This window comes from Papilio xuthus, unplaced genomic scaffold (assembly GCF_000836235.2).
Source record: "Papilio xuthus unplaced genomic scaffold, Pxut_1.1 DF827461.1, whole genome shotgun sequence".
Classification (NCBI taxonomy): Eukaryota; Metazoa; Arthropoda; class Insecta; order Lepidoptera; family Papilionidae; genus Papilio; species Papilio xuthus.
Window position 1 is genome coordinate 214,440 of NW_013531188.1, and position 24,203 is coordinate 238,642.

General features: G+C 33.9%; 2 protein-coding genes across 2 annotated transcripts in view; both read left to right on the forward strand.

Annotated features, from left to right (window-relative positions):
- Window positions 1-185: 185 nt before the first annotated feature.
- Window positions 186-4,718, forward strand: LOC106119501 (uncharacterized). Its single transcript, XM_013314535.1, has 2 exons — window positions 186-1,951; window positions 2,510-4,718. Exons 1-2 carry the CDS (start codon window positions 443-445, stop codon window positions 2,636-2,638), a joined length of 1,638 nt encoding a protein of 545 aa, XP_013169989.1. The 5' UTR covers window positions 186-442; the 3' UTR covers window positions 2,639-4,718.
- Window positions 4,719-7,852: 3,134 nt separating this feature from the next.
- Window positions 7,853-24,203, forward strand: part of Chsy (Chondroitin sulfate synthase) — a 29,747-nt gene continuing 13,396 nt past the window's right edge. Inside the window, exon 1 of the mRNA XM_013314558.1 lies at window positions 7,853-9,240. Coding sequence (XP_013170012.1) covers window positions 8,476-9,240 — 765 coding nt within the window. The 5' untranslated portion in view covers window positions 7,853-8,475. The remainder of the gene's footprint in view (window positions 9,241-24,203) is intronic.

A 24,203-nucleotide genomic window follows, 5' to 3' on the forward strand; every position in this document is an offset into this window, starting at 1 on the left:
AAATTATACTCAAACAACTTCCTTAATTTCATTTTAGTGAACAACTTTTAATAAAAAACGAACAATGAATATATTTCCCTCTGTTTTAAAACAATCGAATTTGAGATCACATGACTTTTATTTAAGGTAGCAACACAAAAAGGTTGACAATGAATGTCAAATGAATTTGTCAATCAATTGTCATTTCGGATTTCAGGCAGGAAATAGTCGAATATTTGTTCCTAAAAGTAGATTCATTTTATATTAGATTGAAAATTGTTTTCAAGTCAATATGGAATCTATCACAGATTTAGGAATTTAATCATACTAATATAAAAATAAATGAAGTGATGACGTCGAAAGAAAACAATGTAACCTTAAAAGTGCAAAAAGTGTACAGAAACAAACTTTGTCTTATCATTGTTTGAGTTTTTAGTATCTCCGTACTGTGGATTTTATTGATATGTCACATTTTGGGGATTTTATGGACGGTGTGCCCGTTAAAATTTCGGAAAAATACAAGCGACCTCCTAGGATAGAGCTACCGTATGGTATAAACGAGTGTACACAGCGAGCGCAAAATGTTGTCGACAGTATCAAATATTGCTCCACTTTCGAAGGTAACGTGCTTTCTAAACTTAAAGAGCTCCGAAATGCAAAGGAGACTAAAAAGAATGAAAGGAGGCATCGCTTACAATTGTTGGAAGAAGCAAAGCAAAAAAAATTAGATGCGATCGCAGCTGCCGAGGCTGAGGAGAAGCTAAAGCAATTAAGTGTTTCGGAAGTATCCTATCCTAGTACTGACGAGATAAGTGCAATTTCCTCAGATGAGAAAGTAGATAAAAATTGTGAAACATCCCCAATTGAAGAGACATCCCTGGAAGTTGATAAAGCTGTAAGCACGGAACCATACGTGGTTACCACGCAGGAATCCCAACAGAATATCCTGCAGCCTGTTCAGGTCCAGACCAGCTACCAGCAGAGTCTTTTAGATGATCCAGATCCATTACAGGAATTAAAAATGAGTTCAAAAATTGGTAAAATACCTCAATATAATCATAACATTGATACACTAACATTTAGAGATTTTGAAAATGACACATCAAGTCCATTTGATAATATTGAACTGAAGACTTTAAATGACATGGAGATGTTGGCACAAGTACTGCAAAGAGATTCAACATCCAATTGCCCAGTGCAAGGAGTTTATATACCTGATCAAAATTATACAGGTTATACAAACTGTGCAACACAAGCACAAATAGAAGGTGTAGCATATTTACCTAATCCTTATATGGAACAGACAATTCAAGGTCCAAATGCAACATATGCATCTCCACAACACTATCCTATATCCAACGGGTATTACATAGCTCCTGAAAATGCTTGTGAAAATGTACCAATGGACAATATGAACATGTACATGCCAAATTATCAGTACTATGTCCCAGCACAGGCTGGTCCTCCTGATTTATGTTACAGTAATCCTGGACCAACTACGAGTGAACTTACACAAGTTAACAATGGTTCTACATTTATACCGCATCCTTACTACTTTCACTACCCTCAGCCTCCGATGCAATACACAAGTGTAGCAAGTTATAACACAAATGAACCAAGAGACCAGCCTGTTGATGATCAGACTATGACAGCTAGCTCACAGAACACAATGAAGTCTCGTTCCCGGAGTGTACCAGATATTGTTAGAGAATTGAATGAGGAACTTGCTTCTGCAAAGTTGAGAGCCAGTGAAAGATCATGCAATGCCAGTCCTGCTCCAAATGTTTCAGCGAAGCCATCATCAGTTAGTGAAAAAAAAGAACGGAGAAAAAAGAAAAGCGTTAGACTACCAAATCCTTATGAACAATTTCCGATAGCAAAGAAAAAAGTTTGTGACAGGATACATGCAATGGGCTTTCCCTTGGATAGGGTGGCCAGGGTCTGCCTTTTGGTTGGGGAAAATGATAAAAGGGTAAATATAAATATTATTTAATACCAAGGTATTTCAAATTTTTGAGTATTTTTTGATGGTTATTAAAACATTAGTGTTTATTCATTTTTACAATACAATGATTAATTTCTGTGATTTTCTATTTAAAATATGTTTTGTAATAATTGATGCACATTTCATCACAAATAATGAGAGTTCATCACTAAAAGTTGACCTATAGTCATGACACTGATTGTTGATCAACACGATGTCGCCAGTGTAATTCAATTATAGTCTGTGACGACATTTTACTAAGACTTATTTTAGTCCAATTATGAAGGCACAAGACAGAGTCATGGCCGTTATAATATTCAGCATAGTAGGTGTTTATTAACTCTATATTTTCAAGAAGTTGAGTCACTTTTTAGTATTTTAAAATAATGATTTCTAACGTTTATATAATTTTATACATACTTAATTTTAGTAATGGATTTAAATATAATTAAAAGGTTTGTATTGATTGAAATAATGAAAACCTTGTTTTTTTTTCTTTCTCTGTGTTAAGTGTAAATGCTATATAACTTGTTCGTCAATTTTCAGATAATTGAATGTCTACTTATTGTTGGTGAATTGTTGGACCTCGGATTTCCCGAAGCTGGTGTGTTCAATGCATGCTCGAAACACAACTTCGACAAAGAGAAGGCCTTAGACGAACTTGTTTCTACGTAAAGAAATTTCTATTTGGACATGTGGAATAAAGATGAATGGAATTGCTGAGTCAGTTCCAAGATTTATCAGAAAATTGAAGTATACACGAGTGAAGAGGAAATCCACTGATGTGGTAGATGCCGAGTCTTGCGCTGTGAAAGTAGGGACTAGTTGGTGAAAATCAAATTTTAAATATTTTTTGCTATTTATTATTAGCAAATTTATTCTTTATTTTTATTTTGTCAGTAAATGATTTATTGTTGAGTTATACTTAGAATCAAATAGGTAGATTGCGAAAATCGATTGTCGTTATCAATATGCCTTTCACTGTAATTTTTTATTTTATGACCTGGTAACATAGACCTTTAGGTCATTGTCACTGTCATTGTAATCCATTACCATAGAGTAAAGAGGTGTCAGAAGAGAAGTGCGTTAGCGTGGATCATAGAGTACATAAAGTTTTGTGATAGATTTGAGAAAATGAGGCACTAGATTAAAGTTATCTTATTAAAATTATTAGTAATTTTAAGTAAACTTTGAATTAATTTGAGGTCGGTAAAATCTGTCAAAGCTGTATTTAACTATAAGTTTTATCAATATGGATATGCTTTTGGTTGTTTATTTTCCCATGTTATGTGAGAATAACTTGTAAATTATATGGCATTTAAATATAATATATTTCTATTGCTAATTGATATGCAAAATAATGGATTAACGTGTAATAGATGCCTGTATTGTTAAATAACAATAGATAGTACTGAGCTTCTTAATACTCTTGAAAATTAAATAAAATTTTAAAACTGGAATAAGTTAAATAACGTTTTTGACAATCACTTTTCTTAAAAATCAACTAAAATAACTTTGATAACGTATACTATTGAATGATTTCTTAGAATTTATTGCAAAATAACGTATTTTTAACAATAAACTGTTTTAAAATTTTCCACATTCCACTGAGAAGTTTTGTTATAATGTTACATCACCATATTACTGCTAATTTCATTATGATCATTGAAAAAAGAAATGTTTATGCTTTCGAATACTGTTGACAAAGATAAATAACCTATAAATACCGTATACGGAGCACAAAAGAAAGGGGAGAAAAGACAACTAGAGACCTTTTAGTTGGATGAATTTGCGTCTTGCCTAATATCTGTTTTTGTATAAAATATACCATCTATAGGTTATTTTTAAATAGCATGGCGCGGATGACGTCACAACTTACCCAAGAACAGTAAATTACATTGTAATCATTTATAAACCTATTGCATTTCATGGTTTGAACTTTGGTGTGCCTTCTCTCAAAATCACAATTTCCACATAAATGTTTAGGTAAGAACTTAATAATGTTAGGTTGTAACGTGTTTTCGGATGTGTGATTACGTGATAATTTATATATGTTGTTAGATTTTCTCAGAATTTAGTATGCTTAAAATTTCGAAGTAATACAGAATGGCAAATATTTTATATATTTTAAAATAATCTCGAGGTATAAACTTTGCGGACATAGATTATAATATAAATAAATATAAGGAGCTGTGCAATTAGTTTTAATTATTTTAATTCGTCCATGGAATTATTTCTGCCAGAGTGATTCCTTAAAAAATATAAAAAGTAGCGTTAAAATGTTTTGGCTATTTTTATTGGGTAACACTGTTTAGCCTTACATCAACCATAAACAACATTGTAAAAACTACTCTGTGTAAGTGAAGAGTAATAAATATTTTTTATCTGTGTCTGTGCTGGTCATTTTATTAAAAAAATATTTGTGATAATTATATTGTTGCTGTAAGGCTAAATATTAAACAAATTAATGATCTATACCACGTATGGATTTCTCTTTTTTTACAGTTGCTTTCGTGCTTGTCAAATAAAATGCTATAGACGATAATTGTTATTTTTTTACTTTATCTTTTCATTATTCTACCTAATTGAAATAAGTATCTACTTGACATAATATTACCTAACTACAACAAACAGAAACATGAAACTTTTACTGCAAAATCTTAAGAGCAATACTATTATTATTTTGTTCTAATATAAAACGTGTCCTGAAGTTATTGTATGCCACAATAAGTTACTTACTGTGGGTTTCTGAGACCAAAATCCCCGTTGAAACATATTGTTATCTCTGTTTTGTCATAGTGACATGAATGACAATATTTTTATACAGAGATTTTGTCCAGAGATCCACAATTAAATATCAAAGTATGCTGGGCTTCTTTGAAGCCTTTTTACCAAAATGTTCTTTAGAAATATAGATCAATATGTATCTTACGGTTCCGTTTTTCATATTTGATATTTAGCAAGTATTGACAGCTTATTTGAAAACAAAGAAATTACAGATTATAAAATAATGTATACGTTAAAATAATTATGCGAAAGAATTATAATGAAGAAATAAAGTCTCGTGCTTTAGTATGTTGTTAGTATTTCAAATGCGTAACTATTATGTTTATAAATTATACAAGTAAGCAAAAGTCAGTAGTTGAATAAATATTTGCTCGAGTGCACCACCTAGCGAGTTATTTACCGCTCAGCAAATGTGTGTAAATCGGTTAGCAAAATATTAAATCATCACAAAGTAATAGGCTACTTTAATAATTGTGAGCATATTTTAATATGAATCAACATTTAACTAAAATCTAGGTCAGTCGATTTTAACGAGAAATCTATTTTACAATGAAAATTGCGTTTTATCCTTTACGAACGGTATCAATATAGTCTATTTAGCTAAGACTTTTGCCACATAATTTGTAATGTCTAACTCTTTCATTTTATTAAGTACTCACAAATTATATAATATATTTTTTAAGCTGTTAAAATGTCTGTCTGTTTTATTTTATAATGATAAAAACAGTGCGTATTAACTGCATTGCAAATCTCACGCCTTTATCATTATTTTTAAGTCAACATATTTTATTTGAGTAATGTGATAGAGGCTGCATAAAAATAGAATTTTAACTTTTTTCTTAGGACAAGTTTACGATCATAATGAAATGAAATATGTTTTCGAGGATGAACCAGTGAACTATAAAACGTTGCTTAGTATAGATTTCTTAAAATAAGAGACTTTCTTAACGTCTTGACGTCACACTGAAATGCAACTTATACCATACTTAAAACAACTCTTAATAAAATTTGTTGTAACAGCCAAATAATACCAAGAGTGAAGATGACTTTAGAACATTCATTGGCCATGAGAAGCAGCCATCTGTCACACAAATGACTGCGTCAACACATGTGTGACAGTCGTGGAAGCACCCTTGTTGCACCCGCAACTGCCGAATGACGTCGTGTCGGCGTCATTTATGCGTCTCTGTTTTTTTCATGTCAATGTTAAGTTTACGACGAGAAAAAAGTGCACTAAGGGTGACCATGACATACTTTGTTTAAATAGAAACCATAATGCGTTATTTGTCACCTTTTACCTCTTTTTTTCAAATTTACTATTATTTAATTTTTATTACACAATTTAAAAAAGACATCGAAAAGCAACTATAGTCTAGAATTTTCCTAAGTAATAAGACTAGAAAAACTACTACAATGGTATCTGTTACAAGGTATTTTAAAAGCTCTTACGAAATAATTCAATTATTTTTTTTACTTTATTCTTCTTGTCTATGGCAGAACATGAATTTAGTATTAAGCGCGGCGAAATGTATCATCAAATAAAATTTGTCTTTCAAAATGTTTTAATATAAATTACTTTTAATACATTGTTAGAACATTAGTAGATAACGTATTACAATTATGTATTCATGTAGAAAAAAGTATTACAGTTGTTTCGTTGTTTTATGATAAGTACTATAGATTAGTATCTATCATTTTTCTAATTTATTCCTTCTTGTTAAGTTTAATTATTTTATGTTTCAAAGATAACATTAATATAATGCAGTCGCAACCACTTTGTGATATCCGACAAAATACAAAATGGCTTTGTTCTTTTAAATGTGTGGCTAGTTGTCTAGCTCGACAATAGTCTACGTTGTATCAAATAATGTCTAACAAAGAATTATTTATGTATAATTTTATTACAAAATAATATTTGAAGATCATAGCATTGCTAGTGGCATAAGACTGGATGGTCGATGGCATTCAAATATTCTGGAATTTTTCGAAATGCATGGTTACAGTGTGTATTGCGTTATCATCAAAATCATAAATTATTATATTGAACAAAAGTATAAAACATGAAAATACACAAATATGTATAATATAATATTAAACTCTTACATTTTCTGATAATTTTTAGGTAAAAAAAAAATGTTGTGAATTACACAAGGCCCTATAGATAGACCATATTCACTTGTGAAATATTGACAGAGGTTTTATTTCCTTCCCCAATAAGTATCAGAGTGCTGGCGTCTTGTCTATGGTCACCCTACTGGTTCATTAGTGCGCTCTCCGGGTCACAATTCCGAGATGAACGTTTTACGTTCATTACCATTTCGCTGAACTAATAAAAAAGTATCAACTTACTTATTTAAGAGCGGATGTCTTCGCTAGGATCGCAAAAGTTCCTTGGCATAGCTTTAATTTATCTGTAAAATGTAAATATTCTATTTCACAGATGCTGTAAAAGTTATCTACTTATATATAGACAAGATATGGTGGCAGCTGAGCACCTGTTAAGAAAATCAAGCGGATCATCGAAGATTCCTTTTCCCGTATCATAAAGTCTGTTAAACACTGCAATCGTATTAGAACTTAGCCTGGTTGTGTTTTAGTCACAATCATAATAACACTAATGAGACTCAAAATGAGCGCTGAACCCTGCTCTAGAAATGTAACGAACGGTTAGGTTGCAGTTATATTTGGAGAATTGTTTGTGTGGCATTGAGAGAGTTTGTTTGGCGTTTTGTTTGGTAAACGTCCGCGGGGCTCGGCTGCGGGCTGCTGGGCTCGCGTGCTCGGCCAATTGAGGTTCAGGCTAATGAGAGCTTTGCTCTTTACTGTATTCTTTTTTTAATCCCTCACAATCTGATCCATTACAAAAACCAGTTGTATAAAATAGTTCAGCGATTGAGTGTATTTGTAACAATCTTTTAAAGTTTCTTTGTACAGATAAAGGAAGCAGTGTAAATGTAAACAGGATCAACAAAATGAGAATCTGGTGTATGAAGTTCGCTAAAATAATCTGTGTCTTTACTAACATCTTACGATCAGGTTAGTTTGACGATCAAATATATTCTTTATTTTACAAATACGTGACTGTACATATACCAGCGTAATTAACGACCGCTTTTTGCATCCGAGTTGTCGCTTTTCGTCGTAAAATGTGGAAACAAAATGTGGCAGCGATTGCCGGCCGTCAGACAGCGGTCGGCTATTGTCTGTCTGAGGCTGGCCGCTGGCCGCGCGCCGCCCGTGAATGGGACAAGTTCACAACCCGGCAACACTGGCCACGACCGAGACGGCAGCACGCGGAAACCCCACGCGCGAGCGGGAACGCGCTATAGTTGCGGACGACGGACGGGCCGAATTATTACCGCTGCTAAGTTTTGTTTTGAGGCGCGTTTCAACGTTGCAGTTGCACGGCAGCCGGCGCACGAGTCGTCCGCTCATATCGAGAGCTCGCTGCGAGTACAGAATGTGCGGATCGCATTTCGACACGCGCCGCTCACGATCGCGTTCGCTGCGATAACATCTGCAAAATTCGATATATAGCTCATGTCGACGCGATAGTGGCACATTTCGCGTGACGCGCCCGTATCGGCTATGTGATCGATCGAAAGTGAACGGAGTGGTCGTCCGCTAATGTCTACCCCTGTCGACGAGAAAGGGATAAAGGGTATAATCGTGGAATGCTTCGGTCCGCAAAGTGTGTCAGTGGTCGCTGGTAACGGCGAATCGCGATGCCGCGGAGGAGCAGGTGGATGCACCTGGTGGCCGGGGTCGTCGCCGGCGTCACCCTAGGTGTCTTCCTTAAACTGTGCTTAAAAACGTCCTCGAGGACTTCAATCCAAGCGTGCCCTGAGGCGGGGAAACTGTACGTGGATCCGGATCCACTGAGTATCATAGGTCTAAGGCCCGAAGAGACGGTGGAGAATTCCAACAGGACTCTAGTGTTCGTGGGTGTGATGACGGCGGAGCAGTACCTGGAGTCGCGCGCCCGTGCGGTGTACGACACGTGGGCGCAGGACCTGCCAGGCCGAATCGCGTTCTTCAGCTCAGAGGTGTCGCGCGCGCCGGGTCTGCCGCTAGTACCGCTGCGCTTCGTGGACGATAGCTACCCGCCACAGAAGAAGTCATTCCTGATGCTCCTGTACATGTACGAGAAGTACGGGGACAGGTTCGAGTGGTTCATGCGCGCGGACGACGACGTATACGTGCGCGGTGACAAGCTGGGAGAGTTTCTGCGCTCGGTGGACAGCCGCAAGCCTCAGTTCATCGGGCAGGCGGGGCGAGGCACGGCAGCTGAGCGCGACGCGCTGGCGCTCGAGTACAACGAGAACTTCTGCATGGGCGGGCCCGGGGTGCTCATCTCGCGTGAGACGCTGCGACGCGTCGCGCCACACGTCAAGTACTGTCTCAAACACCTCTACACGACGCACGAGGACGTCGAGCTCGGCCGCTGCGTCGCCAAGTTCGCCGGTGTCTCCTGCACCTGGAGCTATGATGTAAGTACAGCTTTTATTTTATGCATCTAAAAGATGTCGAGTACTTACTTGACACTACTTGGCTGAATTTATCATGAAATTGAAAGACTTTTCTGTTAACCTTAATCGTTTTTCACATAATACTACCCTATGCTACCGTAGATCTAAGAAGGCGTGAGGGCTTGTATAAATCTTATTCTCCCAAAACAGGTGCTATAATTTAAATGGATGTTTTATGCTAATGTGTTTATAATCTCTTTTCCTCGCATCATCCGACTGGACCATATTTAAATATATATTCACGGTTCGTATGCTAATTAAGTTTTAACATTCCAAGGCACGGATAGGTATATCTTGGTATTTTACTCTACGTTAATATCTTATTTATATCTAGAAAGTTCAAACGAATGAAGGAGACAACTTTCTTCCCTCGAAAGAACAATACTTTTCATTGGTAGGTATATTTACGAGATTCAGAATCGAACTCCCCATACCGTTGAAAAGGATGCCAGCATCGACTCTGACATGTCGATGTCTGGATATGATAAAACAGTTAATTTCGAGGAAAATTATTTTTACTGTTAATATTTGATATCACACCGGATTTAACTGAAAGTGATTGAGTTTTGTTGAATTCATTTTTAATCACTTACCAAAGCTTTAAATTTTAAATGTCAGTAAACTTTTTTTGCAGAATTTTTAATGACGATTTTTTACGGTCAGCTTAATATTATAAATCTTATATCTATACAAATATTGTAAATGCAATAGCAATAAAATTATAAAGGCAGTAAATCTGACGGGTTAATTAAGTTTTCAATATTAACAATAGTTGTTGCCAGACTGCAGTCGTAAAAACATTCAATAACTAATGCAAATTACTGCCAATGTTTGAAACTGGTAAAAGGTATGATTTCATATCTTCTTCTGAGTTCACATAAATAAAAATTTATCAGCTATTCTAACCTGTTTTAAATTCTGAAATAAGACGATTTCTGAATCTTTCCATTGATCGTTGAGTCATTACTACCACAGATACTTTGACCTACTGTGTACATTATTAAAAAAGACGTAATTCTTTAGAAAAAAAAATAAGGAAAAGTGTTGGTTAGTTTGACGTCTGTTTAGCGAGAATTTGTAGGTTAGCGCTCACTAGCGCCGCTCCGACCGGTTTCGAAAGCGCGCGTTTCGCGACCCGAGAACTGATGCATAGATTATGATTCAAAAAGACAGGAGAATTGGCCAGATTAAAACTGGTTGTTAATCGTATATTGATTTCTATCTCTTTTCAACTCCGTGGTTAACCTAAGAAAGATACCATAGATTATATAGAAGATTCCATCTTCCATTCCTCTAATTCTATTAGAAAAAAATAGGGATAACAATATTTTTTACAGTGTGGTGGAACTGCCGCGATAAGAATAACCTTAATTTAATATAACATATATTTTAGAAAAAAAACAAGGAGAAAATTAATAAAATAACACGTAAAAGCAACGCGTTGCATTACGTTTATCATTACATCAAATGTTTGGTATAGTGGGTAAAAGTGGTAAAGTACAAAAGGCGTGTTTTATCTTACTAATAATAATTTAGTTGATACGCACAAGGTTGATGGTCACGTCTTTCTATTGTATACTCAATACGGCAACAATGACGTGAATAACGTATTCCGTGATGTAAATATGTGCGCATTTGGTTTACGATGCCTGGGATCAACAACTTGAAAACTAGGATAGAGTGAACCATTATCATCATTGTATTGTCTATTGCTTGTATTGTCGTCAGAAAATCAGACAAATCAAATTTTTGTAAACCGAAGCTATTTTTTTAAATACTTTGAAATAAGACTTTTTTTTAATAAAAAATGATATTTAGATATCAACCATGTGGTTACAAAAGATCATAATTTGGTTCAGATTAACACCGATATCACATAAACAATTTTCAAATGATAAAGGTTTTTGAGTAAAATTACGCCGCTGTCGTATCTTGTTAGTCTATGACACGTCACTAAATACGGGTCGTGATAAGATAATCATACCGAAATCTGGAATCGCTAAGCCACGAGATAGTGTGCTAGAGCGAGACGGAAGAGACGCGGTTTTGCTAAAGCAAGCAACTTATTGCAATGTTTGTTTAAACCAAATGCATAGACATCGTTATTTTGAGTCATTGTAACTTTGTTAAGTAAAGGTTAATATAACTTTATATTAAATTATACAGACCGTTAAACTTCATAACTTTATTTAACGGTCCCCGATCTGAGAAAATCAAAAGATCATTCGATTGCTTTTTAATATTCAGTAATTTAAATCACATCAAATGGTTGCCTCACAGATTAAAAATAAAAAGTCCGTAATATTATAAATTTACTTAAATATCTAAACCAATTTTCCATAGACTAGATTATTTACTTTTGGTGTTAACTCCAAAGCATTACATTACTTGTTCTCATATTTTATTGACTTAGACTTGATTTGTTTATAATTTTGTCTGTGTACATGCTGGCTTTATTTAATTGAAATTAGAACAAAATTTAAAAAAATCATTCGCTTCTTTCTTGTACGTTCTTAAAATGAATTGAGACCTATTTTACGTGCCTACGTTTATAAACGCCAATAGATTTCGTTTCCTTTTGTTTAAATTACAAATTAGTAGATAGTTGTGTTGATATAGATTTTCATTGATAATAATAAGTTAAAAATACACGATATCTTGTGAAACTAACTCCTTGATAGTGTGACCTGCAGTAAGTCGGTTAAAACCGAACATAATTTGGGTGACAAGGTCACTAATGTGAACGCTCCTATTTCTTACTGATAATGTCAAAAAGTTTTGAGATAGCGATGTTTTACAGAGACGTCATTGTACACGCTAATAATCTTTTATTTATAATAATATGAGTTAGGTAGATTATATCTTACTTATTACATATATTATAAATGTGAATATTTAGATGGATGGATGGATATTTGTTTGAAGGTATCACCTAAACGGCTCACATGGATTTCGCCGAAATTTAGCATAGATGTAGAACATAGTCTCGAAGAACACATAGGCTACTTATTAAGTTTGTAATTCAGCATGGACGCAGCCGCGGGCGACAGCTAGTAAATACAATAAGAGAAAAATTCCCTTTCTAAGGAAACTGCGGGAAGCGGTGAATATGAAATTTGACACAGTTAATGTTAATATGAAGAAAATAAATAAAAAGCTTTGATTATAGTTTATAATTATGTTTTAGGTGTAGGATTGTAATCCGTAATCTCTGCTTATTTTTCAAGGTTTTTATTAAAATTGTACCTAACTTCTTTAACTTGTGAACCTCTGAATTACTATATTTATGTCGTGTTTTATATAAATTTCATAATACATATCTTTAACGACGTAACAGACAAGAAGTCGGTAAGCTAAACGTCTTATTCGTTAAGCAAGTTTACCTTGACTAGTGAAACCTACACAGTTGAATTTTTTGTCACTTCGTCAGACCACAAACACCTGAGCTGGCTTTAAACAATTATGATTTGCTTCCTGTTTTTACTGTGTTATAGTAGGTTTTTTATTTAATTGAAGGTCGTCGTATGATGGAAATTATCCTTGATTTTAGCACAACACTTGGGGAACTGATATGAGAATAAAGAAGCACCTTTACTCCTTTCATCTTAAGTGTCAATTTAGGAAAAAGTACCTCAATATAGGTTCAAAACCTGTTATTAGGAATATCTTGGCATATTAAAAAAATATAGAGGGATTTGTAAAAGTATAAACTTTGTTTTAACCCATTTCTTTTGCTCCACAATTTTAGTTCTTAAAATAAAATGATTCACGCGACCGCTTGATAGTGAACTAATTCCAAGAGGTCATTGACACGGCGGAAGTAGGTGAGGTTCCGTCCTCCTGACCTTTCCAGCTGTTGTGACATAGCAAACGATTATATACCCTAATTCCTATGGATTAAGGTACAATGTCATTCGTAATAATATTTCGCGATACCCTTTCCCGCGTACATTTTATAGTCTATTTGTTAATGGTGACTCGAAGATAAGTAAACGCGTGTTTAAATGCCCGCCATTGTTTTGTTTTTCTTTATATTTATAAATATTAACAATAGATGGCGTTTCTTCATCGGCTGGGAGACATTGCAATTTCCGAGTCGCACAATGATCGCGTAGATTCGTATGCATTGTAATAACATATTTGTCACATAGTTTTATAATCTAATTTACCGTGGGTTTTTGATGCCAAAATCACTGTAAAAAAGATATCATCATCCCTGTCATTATCTTTGACAAAATAGAGATAACAATATTTTTTAAACGAAGATTTCGGTCTCAGAAAATCATGGTTAAAGATCTTGTTACTGTTGATGTATAGATTGTATTTCAATGTAGAAGTAATAACTATTTGTTTTGTTCAAGGTCTTATGACTATTTTAGTAATTTTTATCTCTCCGCCCACAAATTTAATATTGACACAAAAATACACCAAACTATATCTGAGTTTACTTTTACAAAATAAGTTTCTTGACCAAATTGGCTTGAATTGATGTAGGTAGGCAAGGTATCTGTCAATTTATTATATATAAAACAAGAAAGAGAATTAACAAAACGATCGGAATACTTACAAGTGTTACTTACCGTGAGTTTCTGACATCAAAATCTTTGTAAAAACATATTATCATCCCTGTTATCTTTGACAAAATAGGGATAACAATTTGTTTTAAACTATATTTTAGTTTCAGAAACCCATGGTAAGACATTTAATACGAACTAGCTGTCGCCCGCGGCTCCGTCCGCGTGGATATATAAAAAAAACTTAATATATTGATAACTTGAGTTATAAATAATGTAACTAACACGACTTTCTTTTATATATATATATAGATTTATTCATACTTTTTCGACTCATATTTTTAACCGTGTATTAAAAGCAGTACTGGATCAGATAGTCCGGTTTAACAAGCTAAATAAACTGTACCATGTCTTAGAGCTTCCGCAATTTGATATCCTTGTGCAACAAGTTTAACAGTGTGTTTCCCCTGTCCGAACAGTTATACAAAAATACTGCCATCCCTCTTATTCCCTTTTAAAATATAAAGACAACAATACAGACCTCAAATATGGGTTTGGTGCTGTCAAGAATCATTGTATTCATACGTGAAGCATCAACTTTCTGTTTTTGACAATTTACGAACGGATAAAATTTGACGAATTTGACTTAGGTACGTAATGTGGAGAAGTGCAATAAGCTATTAATATTACAAAGAAAAAATATTTTACTATGAATTATTGTCGTATTTCGATTAATGGTCGATAACTAACATTTCTAATTTTCATTACGTACTAATATATGACGTTTATATAAAAATATCGTTCGCAGATAATTTTATCACCATTATTATATTCGGAGCGCGATATTCTAAGGTCAAAGTTGGAATCTGTACCAGGAAGATATTATAACTTGAGATTCCATTTTTAAAATAAATACTTATCTTATATATAAAATTCTCGTGTTACAATTTTCGTTCCCATATTCCTCCGAAACGGCTTGACCGATTCTTATGAAATTTTGTGAGAATATTGAGTAGGTCTGAGAATCGGCCAACATCTATTTTTAATCCCGCGGAGACGGAGTCGCGGGCGACTGCTAGTTATTAGTATGAAAGCGTTAAATCTAAATAAAGCTTAAAGAATTTCAAATTTTTCTTTTATTCTTTTAATTAGCCGTCGAACGCGAAACCGTCCGCACAGAATTAAAAAAAGTAGCCCATGTGTTCTTCCAACCTATGTTCTACGATATATTTTGACGTTCTTGAAATAACTTCTAACAAACATTCAAATATTCACATTTATAATAGCTAGATTTAGGAATTATTGATACGTAGTTATTGTTGTTTAGATACGGTCCGGTATTCGGACACTGTTTAAGACGTAACATATTTAAACTGTTATTTTGCTAACATTTTAAAGAGAAACACTAACTAGGCTTAACACCTGATGGTTCCCGTGGGTATTGTTAAACTTGAATATTTTATGTGTGTTTAAAGAGACCTTTCATTTAAATAAATCGATACCAAAGACAGTTTGTACAGTGCTATCCAAACTTTACAACAGCTTGTACCTACAACAACAACATAACTCACGTTCGTAATCCAGTGAAGGCAGAGAGTACAGACCTCCATTTTGCGCGGTCCAGACACACCTCTCTCGCTTCTTCTACATTAATCTAAGCATACATGCTTTTAATACTGCCCTTCTTGGGTACGGTGATAGCCGTGTTTTGTTTTATCCTAGTTTATTTGATTTTAGTAATCGTAATACCGACTTTTATGCATATAGCAAACGTAACTGGCTGTTACAATGCGTGGAGGTTCGCTTTACGATCAGCGCTGTTCTGATGAGGTAACTTGCTTTCATGTTTTATGGCCGCCATCAATTTTAACAGCATAAGTTCCGGCCCGTAGTTAATGTATACCACTCGTGTTTTGCTCGCATAATGAACGCTTTTTATGAACTTGAAATTATTTGCTTCTTCCTATATTTTAATAGTTAAATTATTTTAGTATTTGATAGCAATGTTATCAAGGTTTATAGTTCATAAAATTTCTTATGTACGTACATAATGTCAAGTTCATTTATAACTTGAGATTAGCGCAATTATTTCCCTGTTGAAAGTATTAACGACTCTGTTATATCGTAGATTTAAACATGCTAAAGCATCTAACGCAAAGGCTAAAGTGTCCATATTATCTTTGTTACAAATTGCTTTGTTCAGAATCTCTTAAAGTAATGCATCTTGTAAAATATTCAAACAATTAGTTTATCCGGTCTAGACTTCGTTAGTTTATTATGTTGTTCTATTAATTTTCCCCGTTAAGTTTATTCTGCGTAATTAGTACAAGAACCTAACTAACGACGCCGGAGAAGCTTGGAGTCCTAAAAAAATTAAATGTTAATCACATTTTTGAAATTCGAATTGCAGCGGGTTCGGCTAATATTGATCAAAAACGGATATATGAATTGGTGAGAGGCACTGCTATCGCGGTTTCAGGCAGAACATATAAAACCTACTTAGACAAGAAAATGACAAAAGAAAAAAATACTTGACAGCTGCAGTACAAAGATCTTGTCTTTTTGACGGTGGACGTCACTAGTGTGCTGTCATAATTTAGTTTGACTTATGCCCATCGGTTTATTTAGCCTTATCGGTCTATACTTTTTAGTAAAATATATTATATTTAAGTGACCGGCTTATTTGTCATCATATCCCCGCGTGTTGGAGTCGCGGGTTGAAATATAATACTTGTCGCCACAAGCGTAATGACAGTTTCACACCAGGACATAACAGAGCAGTAAACAGTGCAGTAGTGCTATTATTTGAACGCGCGTTTACTGACAAAACATTGCTGTCTCTGTGTTCTGATTTTAAACAACAGCAGCAGTTAGCTACTGCTCCACTTTACTGTTTTGACCTCGTGTGAAAGCGGCTTTAGCGTAGTTCCCGTCAGCATTGCAACAAAAGTGCTCGATATATTTAATTTGCGACTATAATGCGACAAATTAGGTACTTATTGATTAAAGAAGCGCTGTTAGAAAATTTGTGAAACCTATTTGGCCTTGATTAGACATGATTTTGATGTTAAAGTTAAAAAAGTATTTAAGCTTTTTTGTGTTTAAGAGCCGAAAGGTATACTCTAGTATACAAGTGAAATATGTACTCAATAAGTACAGTGATAAAATACTTATTATAAGTACAATTTAAATCGTTTATAAGGGCCACTTATGTTTTCCGATCTAAGATAATGCCGCTACAGCTTTTATTCTTTCAACTTTTTTTAAGTACTGAACTGAAATAAATTCTGCATGTAATCTAGTCATAGTCATCATCATAGTATTTTTTTGTCAAGAAAAATGTACGTTACATTCAATTCTAAAATAAATTTTATTTGGTATCTACTACATTCGGACAGATGCCTAAAATTAATAGCATTTCCTGTCTATTGAAACGCTATGGCCTTGGGGCCGAGGTTTGCATATACCCAGTTCACAGTCCTCGACCGCACCGGTATTGTGAATGTACATGCAATTTGCGATCTTAGCTACTAGTATTAAATTATATAATTGCATCACAGTGTCAAGTACTTATGCCTAAATAAATTAGTTGTCAAAGCAAATTTGCAATCAATGAAATTGATTGTTGCCTATCGTTGGACAATATCGTCTTTTTGTCAAATCGAGCCAATAAAATTGTGTTCTTATTTTAAAATGTCGTGTTTGCTTTTTTTCTTCTCTGTGGTACAAGATCATTAACCGGATGGCCAGTTACTGAACACGTGTGAGTTTTTATGGAACTATTTTGAAAAAAGAACGAATATTCTTTTTAATTTTCTCTTGCTAATGTACGTGCGTTGACCTTATGGGCAATAATGGCCGCGACATGTGAGTTTTTTTCGATTTTGCGCAGTTCGTATCTATTTGCATATCGATAAGAATGGTGGAGTATTAGGTATTCACGAGAAACCAGTGTAAAGAGTACAACGTTAAAATCGCGACTTAACAATGAACTTGTACCTAGACTTCTAAATTATCAGTGCTACTTTTAATAATAAAAAACATATTCGATGTGGAAGGTAATAAATGAAATCAAACTAGACACAATTATTTATTATCCCTTGGTGAAGACAGTTATGCTTTATACTACATTTCAACATATTGTTTTTGTGTTATTGCCAATATATATCACTTTAAAAAATATTAATCCAAACAAAAACATTTTCCCTTATCACTGATTCACTTTTACGAGCAGACTTTATCGTGTCTTATCGCGCCCTATTAGTTTTAATAAAATTGTGCAGTTGAGAAATTAATTGGAACTATTCAATATTAAGACCACTTCACACTGACGTACTGTGCAGAGGATGTTAGTATATTGTATTGTGACCGTCTGTAGCCTGCCTAGACGATTTCACCGATTTTGGTTCATGAGTTTGTGTATTTCACGATATTCAAATGGTCTAATGTTGAAATTTATTCTTTTATGCAATTTAAGCCAGCCAGTCATATGATACAAATGAACAGACACGTTTCCTCAGTCTATGTTCCGTTTGCACGGTCACCTCAGTTCGTGTGAGATACCCGATATTGGTCGAATATAATACTTTGACTATAGAGAAATGGACTAGATATAAAACTGATGTTGTATTAAATAGATTCTGACACTTTTAGCAAGCGGTAAAATTAACAGCCACGCACGTACACAATCAAGAAAGTTTAGTTCTTAATTCGCAAAGGGGAATGCACGCTTGACATGTCCGGTCTTTTCAAAGTCAAAGATAACACGTAAGCTATTCGAACTAGACGGAGTATGTAAACCGACACTAAAATCACGCCACGCTTACGCTGTGGTATTTTTAAACGTGCGCTAATATTGCGTAAATGTTTGAGAATGTAGCGGATTCTCCTCTAATGTCAACGACCACGACATCACCATAACATATTTATTGCAAAAAAGCAAAACTTACCGCGAAAGTTGATTTTAGCATAATTTCTATGCGCTTATAGTTTTCTTAATGAGCCATTAGTAGCCTATATGTTCTTTAAGATTATTTTCTACATCTACTCAAATTTCATCGAGATCCGTACAGGCGTTGTAGGAGATACCTTCTAACAAACAGACATCCATCTAAACCTTTGTATTTATAATATTAGTAAGATTCGCGTAATGGATATATACGAGTACTAGCGTTTAATCACGGGGCCACCCTTTGTTTAGCGGAGTTGTGTCGAAAGAAGATATAAAATAGACAAAAAAGATATTGTTTGATATGATTCTATTTTACGTAATGATATTATCACCAAGATTAGGTCAGCACCAGCACTGGGTTTGCTATAAAATGCGTGGAAAGCAGCATGTGTTACCGTGCAACTTATTAAGGTCAATCAGTCGACACTCCAAATCATACTGCGACATAAATTCGTTCACATTCGTTAGCGACAAATACATTTATTTTATGCTTTTAGCTTATTCTGTATTGTACAGTGACCACATAAGTTTGTTTTTAATGTAAAATTAGTCTTTTAAGTATTGTTAATGTATTATAAAGGATCGAAAACTAGTTGATAATTTGACTTGAACGTTGGAAAAACGTAAATTCTTTAATTTAGAAACAAAACATATGTTTGGTTATAATTAAAAAGATAAATAAAAGTGTGGAAGAATAGTTAAAAAATCCGTATTTTTATATTGGGGCAAAATGTTTAAACATACGCTAGAAATCACATTTGTGTGTTTCACCGTAAAAATTGGATCACATTAGGAAACCGTACAAGGCGATTTACAACAGACACTTATCTACCTCACTAAAATATCTATACTTCTATTGTTATGGTTTCCACGTATTTTATGAATGTTTAGCTTTTACCGATATTTACTATAATAATGACAGGGTTATTGTCCTGCCAAATATTACAAGCGTAATGCTATAACTAGATATAAGTAACTAACAATTAAATGAATAAAATGTTAAGCTCTCAATAACATGTAAATTAAAAATTCCGGTAATTGGATATACAACACTATTCAGACTATTTTCCCGCGCATTCATCAGAGCAATGTGTGATGACATTTCCACAGAGTAAAAAACTAAAAGAGACAAACTTTTATTAACAGTTGTCTTTGTTATATTATCCCGTCTCAAAGTTCAGTTTAAAATATTATTGAATTGGACGATTTTTTTGCCTGTTCCATCTGTGTATTTTTATTTTGCAAAATTTCCCAAGACGTTAAAATGATAATTTTGCTTAGTTGTATTAAAGTCTACCTAAAGATAGCCATAAGCAACAAGCTCTATTGTTGTATATAATTATTGAATCACTCTCAACTTCGCTTCATTAGTTTCGTAGAACCTAAACACGCCCATCGTTTTTATTCGCCATTGTTATTTGCCCAGTTTACGGACGTCAATCTTTTTTATTTAATAACATGCAATAACTTTTGTTATCTGTACCATGAAGCAAATGTAGTACGGTTTTTTTTATAAATTATTATTGAATACTACTTTTTAATTTTGAACTACTGAGTTCAACAAACATTAAAGTTAATATGTCTGTATTATAATATTTATATTATACAAATTCACTTTATTGACAAACAAAAGAAAAATGGCAATTCAACATTTGTCTCGCTTTTCCAATATTCATAAATATATCTTAAATTGCCGGAAACTCGTTACTATACGAATAATAATTAAACGCCGACTGGTAAACCTATCTTAATTATATTTGCAAAACAGAATATGTATAATATTTTCCTGTTTTAAAAAACCGTGTTTATCCGGCGGGGTTTGAATGCCTATCATTAACATCAAACTTGACGAGAGATTAAGTTTTTTCTTTTATATTTTTGGTTTGCCATTAACCTTTAAAAATATTGTTAATGTCAGATTAGTCTGACATAAACAATATTTTAGCAGTTGTCCGCTAGTTCGTCCTGGCAGAATTAAAAAAAAACTTAGTAAGTAGCCTATGTGTTCTTCCAGACTTTCTATAACTGTGGCAAATTTTATCGAGTTCCGTTACGTCGTTTTGGTAACGATTAATAATTATTTCATGTTTTATTTAAATTATTTTAATTTATCCTCGCAAAGTTATAAAAAATCTCTCTAAAGAATTTCGCATATTAATACTTCTTTAGATCGTTTTTTAATTACAAATACAAATTGAATATATTCATGTATTTTGTAATAAGGAATAGACGTGTTACAATTCGGCGCACGGCCGCCAAGATTGGCCGTCATTAAATTGTTTCATGTTTTTTTTAAATCGTAAAACGGCAGACCGGGTCACTGGCCGCTAATTTACTGCAAGGAGTTTAGCATCCGAGACACGAATTGTATTTTTTAAATCGCATTACTTACATAATAATAGGTTTGAATATTTTACTACTGTGATAGTTTTTGATCTTGGAATTTTGTAATCGTTTATTTATCAAAAATCAATGTCTTAAGAAATGATATGGCGATGCTGTTAAATATATGCTCGAAGTAAACACGAGGCAGGTTACGGATTAATGTTCAATAAGGCAATTTTAAAAACGCCATGAGATTGGCAAAGATTAATCTTATTTTTGCTTATTATTCATAATCATTAGCCTTGAAATGTTTTTGCTAATGTAAATAAAGATGGCTGTATTTGCAAAGGTTTTTATATCTAATTATACGTGTCTAGAAATCTTTTTTTATATAATATATGGAGCCACCTGTATTATAAAAAACCTAAGCTACGTTTTTGGCACAAATTAAACACTCAGTGTCAACGTTTGCCCCATGACCTGAAGCTATCATAAAAGCCTAGACATATAAATCTTTTAGCGTATGAAACGTCATGTATTTCATACGAAGGCAGTACAGTGCGGCAGGACAGTATTGCTATAGTGGTACTGCACGACATAGATAATGAACAGTTGATTCAACAGTGTCTAACAATAGCAGTACTGTCCTGTCTACTAGTCTGTAGCACTGTATTGTCCTCGTATGATTCTAACATTATAAAAATTCAGACGGGACACTTTCAATTTCCGACGTCGCACGAGGTCTCGTGATGGTAAGTTTGTCAAGCGGGTCGTTGGCCGGCTGTGCCAATGCCATGGCGTTATTAAGAGAAATTGCCTTGTTTAGCCTCGAACCGTAATCGGTATGCTGTACACTTCCAGCTATTAATATTTAATTTAATAGCATCACTATATCATGTTGGACGATCTTAAGAAAACATAACTATGCTTAACGAGACAAAAGTAAAAACATTGATTTTTTTGTTTTATTACTATTTCAGCTAATTTTAAAAACCACTGATGATAGCATTTGAACCAAATCACTATCACATTGTCGCAATAACTTTGAGCAATTTTCTAATTATCATAACAGGAGGATTTGAACGAAGAATGCTTTGTACATCGCAAATTAGTGTAAAATATACGACAGATTATGCGTAGTGGAGGTGAGGAGTGGATATCTTGTAGTGGATGACAAGCTTTATGTATCGTGGAGCGAATGTCCCGAGGAGAAGAGGGTAACAAAATGATTAGTTTTTGTTCGTCTGGGTCGCGCTTTTCGATATACATTTATTTCAGATGACCGATGGTCAGAGTTGTGCGTTTGTTTCTGATGAAGAAAATAGGAGTACAAAAAAAATTAAATGAATGAACAACAGCAAAATTATCATTAAACTAAAGTTGAACAAAGTGTAAATCTTTTCTAATTTTTGCAAAATTTTAAAACATGGGCGTCATTATACATTGTAGTATAACGCTATAGGTTACGGATGCGAAGGCTTGACAATTATATTATTTATTACAATATAAGTATTTACTTTTTGGCAATAAATATAATAGACAATATATTTTTGAGGTTATAAAGTCGCGTGGCATACGTAGACGCGTAATAGTCACAAGCTACCGTTATTAAATAGCTGTTATTGCCGATGCTATCTTGAAATTTATCTTAAGATGACTTATATCTTAAGATAATATGTTTTGTTTCCAAGGTGGGAATATCCGTACAAATCTCGTGTATATGTCCCAATCGAGTATTTCTCTATATTTAAGTTATCAATATCGTTGATAAAATTACGATATATTTAGGTTACTATAATGTATCCATATCTGTTAATCGGCATATAAAGAAATTTTAAATCTCTATAGATTATTGCTAGTATGGAAAACCCATATTGCGTTTTGCAAGAATGTGAAATAAGGAACTTTTACTTTAATGATAGCTGGTACTATATTTTTATTCGTAAATTACATTATGAAAAAATGAGATAGGCTACTTTTTTCATAAACTTGTGATAATAGTGTCCGGAATTCTCCAAGCACGACAAACAATCCACAAAGTAACAAATAGTTTATTGAACTTGAACAATCTTTGTCGTATACTTTTGTTACAATTTAAGATACCGGATCTCTTTTTTGTCCTAAATGTCACGTTTGTCGTCAAGTGACAAGAAAATAAAATGCAAGAAACAGTTGACAGTTTATGCTTATAAAGTGTAGTAAGATTAGATGGTGATGCATTAGCGTTTATTAAGATTACTATCTGCAATCGTTCGGCACCTTTACGCTTAATTTGATTGCCAATACGCACTGATTTGTGCCAAGTTAAATATCTTATCATTATAATTTGTCAGAGCGCTTGGCCGGTTGACATTATTTTAGTTGCCAGATGCGACAATATATAAGTGTAGAGATAGGTCAAATATATTTATATGTAATATAGGTGTCGCCGAATTCAAAAAGAATTAATAAGTAGCCTATGTGTTCTTTCAGACTATGTTCTAAATCTATGTCAAATTTTAGCGAGAACATCCATCTAAACACTCGCATTTATAATATTAGTAAGAAGTAAGATAGTGGTTGGTTATGAACACTGCTTATATATAAAAAAAATCTGAGATTTCGTGGGAAAATACGAATCGAATGACACCTCACATGTCGAAAGAGTCAGACGTTTAGGCTACATACACACAAACTCAAATACATAAAAACATTTCCGCGAAAACTATCTTGTGTGGTCCCGCTATTGATTAATTGAGTTTATTTCGGGTAGAGTATCACACAGGTCGTCTCTACAAGAGAATTGTGCTGACTTATTGCCGCGGGCTATCTAAACATTCGCCTGTCGTCTTCTATTAGTTAACGACTACTTTATTCCCCCCTGTCTGGTTTCCACACATCAAGACGTTGCACGCAATAGTTGCCACCTTAATATACGCTGTGATAGATTTTCGACTTTGATTTCAACTATTTTGTGTTTAACATCGGCATATTTTTTTTTTTTTTACTGACCAGGTTATAGGATAGGATAAGGAACTTCCTCTTGACGTGAACCATTTTGTAACTTATGTCTATTGTCGAGTTGTACGCAACGGAAGAGGTGTTATATATCTTAAAATAGTAATTCCGCATTGCGATGGCAGCCGAGACGACGG